This window comes from Loxodonta africana, chromosome 4 (genome assembly GCF_030014295.1).
Source record: "Loxodonta africana isolate mLoxAfr1 chromosome 4, mLoxAfr1.hap2, whole genome shotgun sequence".
Classification (NCBI taxonomy): domain Eukaryota; kingdom Metazoa; phylum Chordata; class Mammalia; order Proboscidea; family Elephantidae; genus Loxodonta; species Loxodonta africana.
The window spans coordinates 68,244,775-68,252,960 of NC_087345.1; the positions used below are offsets into that span (position 1 = coordinate 68,244,775).

The window sequence follows — 8,186 nt, forward strand, 5'->3', positions numbered from 1 at the left end:
ACAATCAAGTTGGCCTACCTTGTCTGGGCGTCTGTGCTGAGGGTCAGCTTCACTAAAGGTTTTAACTTTTTCCAATTTCTCTTCTGTCACTTTAGAACTGGGAGACTTATCTAAAATTTGCATCGCTTGCCATCGAGTAAAGTATTCTTAATAATTTAAAATCAACTTTTGTTCCTTGTATTGCCAGATTCTTTTCTTCTTAAATCCATTAGCATAATAAAAACATTTATGTGATTGTTTGGAAACATGATTCTGAAACTTGTGTGTTATTTAGAATAACCACAGAAAATTTCAAAATAAGCTCATATCTGCTGAATCCACCATATTCTTTTATTAAAGAATTTGCATGTTAAAAAGTGGTGATTAGATTGTTCAGAATTTATTCCTAAACTTAAATTGAAATTGATTATAATGCAATGAATAAAATTTTAAGATGGACTTGTGTCTACCATAATTGCTATGATTGCTTAAGAGAAAGTCCCAATATGGGAAGAAAACAGTGACTAGAATAGGCAACACTTTTATTTTTAAAACGTAAGTCCTTGTTTAGGGTTAAGCATGCTAAAATAGTTGCCATATATATATAATTCTGTTTTAAAATGGAATTACCTCCAAGATGCCTTTACTTTAAAGCAGAGGATATAGGACATAGGTCTTTTATTTCTGATTACCTCTAGTCAGATAAAAATCTGAGAAACTGGTAAGAAAATGAGTCCATGACCAAAATGCTTACTCAGTTACTCTAGATGTTCAAAGACTATTGTACTAAACCTGGAATGTACTAAGATAAAGCAATAGTTTTCTTTGAAAAATCTGTAGGGTTTAGAAAATTTCTGGGATTTATCTGTGAAAATACCCCCTGGGCCCTTGTAAGTGACGTCTTAGGGAAACACTCTTGTCGCAAGGTGGGAAGAACAGGAGGTGGTGTTTTGTGGGCTCCTGTGGTGGTTAGGTAGTTCTCAGAAGACAATACTGGAAATTAGCTTACTGTTGATGTCATGTTTTTCACACACAGAAAAAAAAAATTAGTGTCCTGGGGGCTATAAAAGCAACAACTTTTACCAGGTCACATCACAAGAAGAATCATCGAAACAGGTAAATGTTTCAGCAAACTCAGAATAATTGTTTTGTTTGATGTGATACTTCTTAACTAATTTTTTTCCCTCATATTTTCTCTGCCTCTTATTCTCTTGATACCAGGTTCTCCTACCCTGATCGCCAATTGCTGGAGTTTGGGTTGCCTACATGGCCACTGTGCAGAAGTGTGTGAGCACTTCCCTTATGGGGACTCTGGCTGCCGGCTGCCTCCTGCTCATTGCCCTCTTGGTGCAGGAAGGGGCAGCTGTGCCCATCAGTTCCCACTGCAGACTTGACAAGGCCAACTTCCAGCAGCCCTACATCACCAACCGCACCTTCATGCTGGCCAAGGAGGCACTTGTCTCAGTCTCTCTTTCTCATTTTATTTACCTGGAACCTATATAGTTTGTAAAATTTTCTTCAGAGCATTTCTAAGACTTTCAAATACCCAATACTTATACCCACTGGTGGACCAGAGATAGTTTTCCACGTCCTTTTACATAGTCTTTGGAGCCCTGACAGTGCAGTGGTTAAGAGCTTGGCTACTAACCTAAAATTTGGCAGTTGGAATCTACCAGGTGCTCTTTGGATCCTGTAGGATCTTTATGAGTCTGAAACAACACGACAGCAATGGGTTTTGCTGGTTATAGACTCTTTGGAGAGCTGGTTTTACTAGAGGGCCTTTAGTTTTGGCCTTTGGGGCACATAACATTAAGTTTTACTGAAAGAGGAGCCATTTGGTAGCCCATCTAACGATTTCTTTTTTGCTTCACTCCTTGTTGCATTCTATTAAACTCATGCAGACATCGGAATTCCTTTTTGGTCTTCATGGGATTGCTCTGGGGGGAGGGGCTGGGGCACATCTCTACTTACAGACTTCTCTCTGTCTCCTCAGTGTCCAGCTACTTAGTCTTTCCTTCTTTTCCAGGCCAGTTTGGCAGATAACAACACTGATGTTCGTCTCATTGGGGAGAAACTGTTTCACGGAGTCCATGTAAGCCTAGTCAAGAGGAGCTGGGCAGGGTGCCTGCCATGGTTACTTAAAGGGTGGTGATGATGGTTTGGGTCTTCTGGATTTCTGTCTTTTGTGACCCCTGCTGTTTATCTTTGGCTCTGCAGATGAGTGAGCGCTGCTATCTGATGAAGCAGGTGCTGAACTTCACCCTGGTAGAAGTGCTGCTTCCACAGTCGGATAGATTCCAGCCCTATATGCAGGAGGTGGTGTCCTTCCTGGACAGACTGAGCAACAAGCTAAGCCAATGTGTAAGTTCTCCTCTCAGCTCAAGTCCCTCCATTCCTAGCTGCTTTCCTTACTTCTCTCCTTCTTCCATTTGAAGCCCCCTTCTCCACCTTAACCTCTACTCTTCCCCCCCTCCTTTCCTGTCCCCTCTGCTCCCATGATATTGGCAGTAAGAGGTGCTTCAGCAACACCCTTGCCAAAAGTCATTTGGAATAAAAGAATGTTTATTTGCTTTTGCTTTGAGTCACATTTTGAGTTTATGGTGATGAACAGGGTCTAAAACACCAAGTGCTTGGAATCTTCACTTTTCCCTTGAAAATAGTGACTCAGGTTATGTGCGATGAGGAAAGTGTTGGGAGCGATAAGGCAAAAAGCCTAGGCAAGAAAATGGACCCCCTGAATTGCAGTTGTTGGGGAAAAGGGATAGGAAAAAAAAGGAAGTGAAAAAGAGGAAAATGAGAAATTTTCATGCTTGGGGTGGGCGTGCAGAGACCACTGCCCCTTTTGATGTCATGGAAATGACAGAGTCAGAGGTGTGTGAACTTGATTCATCTGAACACATAACACTCTGAGAAAAGTTTTGAGTGATGTTTGTGTCCTTTTGTTGTTCTGAGGACATATTTTTTGATGAGATATAGTTCTAATTTTATTCCCGAGAGACTTTGCATAAGCCCCTCAACTTTTTCAACAAACTGAAACCTCAGTAGGATTTCCTAAGGTTGAAGAGAGGTCCCATGTAAGGGAAGTCACTAAATTTTGGTGTCCAAGGGAATTCAAGAGCCTGGGAAATCCAGGTCACTGGTGAAATCTAGGTCACTGTGGGCAAAATTACTAAAAACTTTATTCCCAGGTGAATCGTAACATGCTTCTGAGAGGCTGAGGTTCATTAAGCTTCAACATGACCACATTAAAACAGTTACTCTTGTTTTTATTTTGTAGCATATTCAGGGTAATGACCAGCACATCCAGACAAACGTGCAAAAGCTGAAGGACACAGTGAAAAAGGTACTACTGATAACTATTAATGCTAAGTCCTTAAATAGGAGAAACAAATGTTGTCTTTCTTTTTTCCACTCTGTGATTTCTGTTTGATTCTTCCAGCAGCAGGTTGATTATTTAGTCATATAAATATGTGTGTCCCTAAATCTATAAATCAATTTCTAAATTTTTCAAATCTTAGAATTCTAGAACTTATTGGGAACTTAGGTCATCTAGTCTCATAACCTCATGATCTCAAGATGGCCAGTGACAGAGCCAGGACTAGAACACAGGTGTCCTGAATTCCAGTCCAGCACTTTTCCCAGCAGCAACACATACTTAGTTTTCATATTATCACTTCTCAGAGGAATTCCAGTTTCCTATTGACTCATGTACGGTGAGAAAAACTTGTTCAGAAGTAGAAAAGTGATTGAGACAGATTTATTTTGGAGTGATTTTTAAAAAACATTAGTTTGATGATTTAAAATTTGGAGAAATAAACTTAGAAAAGCAATAATTAAAGAGTTGGTCCTGCATATAGGGAAAATTTCTGGAATGGCTGATACTCACATTTAATTATTCCAGTATAACACCTAATAGCTATTGGTTTTTGTTTATAAGCGAGAATGAAAACCATGCTGATTTTTTAAATAGAGTTTTAAACAGAGTGAAAACATTAGCAAAGATTGATTGATTGATTTTATTGAAAGGAAGTCTGAATTGGAAGTCATTTTTTCTTCTTCTTCGTTTCTCTTTTTTCTGGTTTTCTCCCTCCTTCCCTCAACAAATCTCTAATGAGCATCTATCTATCATGGACCAATGTACATTTCTGTAGTGAATGATACTCTTGGGTGGTCTAGTTGTGCATAAGACTTAACATCAGAAGACTGAAGCTAACTGTTGTGACTCACACAAAATCCAGAGGAATGGTTAACCCAGTTACCTTCTAGTCAATCCAGATTCATGGCGACATCACATGTGTGTCAGAGTAGAACTGTGCTCCACTGGCTGATTTTTCAGAAGCAGATCTCCAGTCCTTTCTTCTCAGATGCCTCTGGGTGGACATGAACCTCCAACCTTTCATTTAAGTGTGTTAACCATTCCTACCACTCAGGGACTCTGAGGAATGATAAGTAGCAAAGAAAGTGATGCTCTTGGGAGCAGGTGTAGTTATACTCTCAGAAATATGCAGGGGGTAGTTGATGAGATTTTCAATATCAAACTTAACCTCATTTCTCTGTTTTTTTTGATCTTGATATCTACCTACCTACCTATCTGTCTGTCTGTCTATCTATCTATCTATCCTTCTATGAAAACCCTGCTGACATAAAGTTATGGCAAGAGTTAACAGGTGCTAACCAAAAAGTCAGCAATTCGAATCCACCAGGCGCTCCTTGGAAACATTATGGGGCAGTTCTACTCTGTCCCACAGGGTCGATATGGGTAGGAATCGACTTGCCAGCAATGGGGTTTAATATATATATATTTTAATTTCTTCCCAATTATAATGTCATGAACGTAATTATTTTTTCCTTTGGTAATTGAAGGCTTTGCAGTTTTTCATTATGAAGAACAATTGTTACAGAGCTATTACTTAGATGCAGATGACTGAATACTAGTATGCCATGGCCAGGAAGCATTTTGGACTTTTTGCTTAAAAATATCCCTGATGTCAGCATATTTTGTTGCCTTTATAAAAGCGAAGTAAGAGAAATCTGATGGTGATGTGTATGGGAAAACAGATTTTAAAACCGTTAGTCCATTTTACAGAGAATCGACGCCCACATTTGCCCTGTGGAAGAGTGATTGTACTTTTTTTCTGTAGCGCCAGGAAGCACATGCAAGAGAAAAAAAATTATTCAAAGAAAGCTCACCTGGTCTGGAGTGGGAGGGGCAGTCCTGGGAGGTATTAGTTCCCCATCACTGGAGACAACAGGGAGCCAGGCTGCAGCAGAGCGTATGAGAGCAGGGCTAGGTGAGCTTCAAAACTCTTCATGGTCTCGGGAGTCTGAGATAGAAAAAGTATCCTTTGGCACTATGTCAAAGGAAGCAGGGGAAAGTGGGGTGATGGAAGAAAGGAAGGATAGAAAGGAGAACAAAGTATAGAGGACACGGTGACTTATGATTTTTCTTGAAATAATCTAGAATAGATTTAATAGATGATTTTCAGTGGAGGATGCTTGAGTTTGCATTTGGTTTCTCTGCCCCATTGCATTTGAGAGCCTCATCTGCATACTACTTGGAAGGAGGAGAAAGGGGCTGGGTGTTAGGACCTGTATTTGACTTTCTATTAATTAAATCAACTGGAAAGGACTCATTTGGTATTTTTCCCATAAAAGTGAAACATTTTTGTTTGTTTGTCAAGAAGGTGAAGAACAAAAAAAGCTAAAGCTGGTAAATATGTGATTTTGTTTAGGCTATTTGAGCTGAGTTGTTATAAATACTGGTCATAGACGGTTGTGGGACTATGACACAGGGCAAGGCACATGAATGGCATTCAGGATCCCCAAGTCCCAGCATAACTGATATGCTTACTTTGGCAAGGAAAGGGGTGACCAAGCCTCTGGCCAGGTTTTAAACATCTTCATTCATGTGCAGTGCAGTTGTGATGATGCCTGCTGGTGCCTACTCAGTTCCAATAAACACAGTTTTAAGGTCTTTGGCAAGTCCTATGTTACTCTTGTTAAAAGAACATCCTCATCATAGTCTTTTTGAAAAAGCTAAATAAAGCTTGATTTGTGTCTCCAGCAACCTCACTCTGATTTGTTCCTCTATGGAAAACATGGTGGAAATGCTCAAACTTTTGTGTTCTTATTTCACAGCTTGGAGAGAGCGGAGAGATCAAAGCAATTGGAGAACTGGGTTTGCTGTTCATGGCCCTGAGGAATGCCTGTGTTTGACTAGAGCAAAGCTGGAAAATGAATACCTAACCCTTCTTGCCTGTTAGAAAGAACAATAAGATGATCTTTTTTTTTTTTTCTTTCTTTTACCTAAAGGAAAATGGGAAGTCACACTTGACCATCATGGGTGGATTCCAAATTAACCCCTGCTTAGCTTAAAAAGGAAAAAATGTCCCTTGTGTATGTCTGACTAGAAAGTGGACCTTTTAAGCATAAATAGATTTATTGATAGCATTTTATTGCAACTGGTGTCTTACACAGAGAAAATATTGTATTTTTTAAGTAACTATCTATTCCCACAAAAAAGATTGCTTCCTGTTCCTTTAGGGGGCGGAGGGGAGAAAAGAACCCTTAAATAACTTTGTGCTTCCATATAACAAATACTTTATATTTATTGATTTATTTATTGTTATAAGCATAGATTTTATTTATATGAATTTATTTATAGGAATGTATTATATTCCTACTTGATTTTAAGACTATTATTATTTATGATAATAATTATGTAATATGTGTATTTGACCTCAATAAATAATTTGATTTCCTAAATCTTTTGGCTTTCTGGTTTTTTCCCTTCAAAATTATCATCATCATCATCATCATCTAACCATTCTCATTTACTAACTGGGCCAAGAACCACATATAAATGACTTTTTTCTTCACTATAAGCCAATGAGGTGGGAATTCCTATTATTCCCATTTTGAAGATGAGAAAATTGAATCAGAGACACTTTGTTTAACCATATATATTGACCTTTATTGAACCAGGTCTTTCTGATTTCAAGAGTTTTTGCTGTATTGCCTAAACAGTTTTATTAAGTTGATTCAGCACGTAACTCTGAAACTGAAAAAGGTAAGTAAGATACTGAAAAGCACCCATCTGCATTATTAGCAGTTTGTAGATAAAAGAAAGGGGTGATATAATTCAGAAGGAAATCAGGCAGCTTCTATTGTTGTCGATGAACGGTTTTGTTCTAGTTAGCCTAGTAGTGGGGGCATTCTCCATCGTTTCCTTAAGTCAGGCAATAAGAGAATGCGGAGCTGTGGTTAAGACCTATGGCTGCTAACCAAAATAGTCAGTAGTTGGAATCCACCCGCTCCTCCATGGAACCCTAGGGGGCAGTTCTACTCTGTCCAGTAGGGTCCTAGCAGGCGGAATCAACTCGATGGCCATGGATTTGGTTTTTGAACGTATTTTAGGTGTCTTCTCTAATAGTGGAGCTTAGCACTGATAGAGAAGTCTTGTGGGTGGAAGATTGGCACGATATTATGAAACATGTTGAGAGGGATAAAGTTGTATATCTTTAGTATTTCTGCAGTGGTACAGAGTAGAGAGAGCAGAGGTAAAGATAAAAGTTGGACTAGTCCTACCAAGGAGAAGTGGGCAGATGAAGAGTGGAACTGAAGAGTGGTTCCTTGGGGGAAACGGCTTCAAGAAATTGTGTAGATCCGTTTATAGACAGTGAATATAAGTGGTCAGCTGTCTAAAGTGTTTCCTTCTCCAAACAATCAGAAACCATGGGTTTATTTTAGAGGCTACTCCCCAGTTGTTCGTCCAGTTGCCAATCACCACTCACTGTAGGGTTTCAAAGACTGTTAAGTTTCTGTTTGTCAAGGAATAGGTCAAGTCTGGTGGTGAGATAATCACATTGATGAACACTCATCGCCTGAGATACAGTTTCACTGGTAGATAAAGTGGAGTTAATACCTCTGGATATGAGCCCCAAATGCTGAATGCTCAAAGTGATTACTTTTTAACACTTGAAAGAGATCTTGCAGCATATTTGCCCCATGCAATATGTCACCTGATTTCTTGACTGTTGCAACCATAGGTGTAGAATGTGGATCAAAGTAAAATGAAATCCTTGCCAATTTCAAACTTTTCTGCCTTTATCATGATGTTGCTTATCGGTCCAGTTGTGAGAATTTTTCTTTTCTTTTTGTTGAGGTGTAATCCATACTGAAGGCTGTAGCCTCTGATTTTTCCTCAG

General features: G+C 39.1%; 1 protein-coding gene across 1 annotated transcript; it reads left to right on the forward strand.

Annotated features, from left to right (window-relative positions):
- The first annotated feature begins 556 nt into the window (after positions 1 to 556).
- On the forward strand, positions 557 to 6,712 carry LOC100664140 (interleukin-22). Its single transcript, XM_003405189.4, has 5 exons — positions 557 to 1,431; positions 2,006 to 2,071; positions 2,197 to 2,340; positions 3,257 to 3,322; positions 6,118 to 6,712. The coding sequence occupies exons 1-5, from the start codon at positions 1,246 to 1,248 to the stop codon at positions 6,193 to 6,195; spliced, it is 540 nt and encodes a 179-aa protein (XP_003405237.1). The 5' UTR covers positions 557 to 1,245; the 3' UTR covers positions 6,196 to 6,712.
- The last annotated feature ends 1,474 nt before the right edge of the window (positions 6,713 to 8,186 follow it).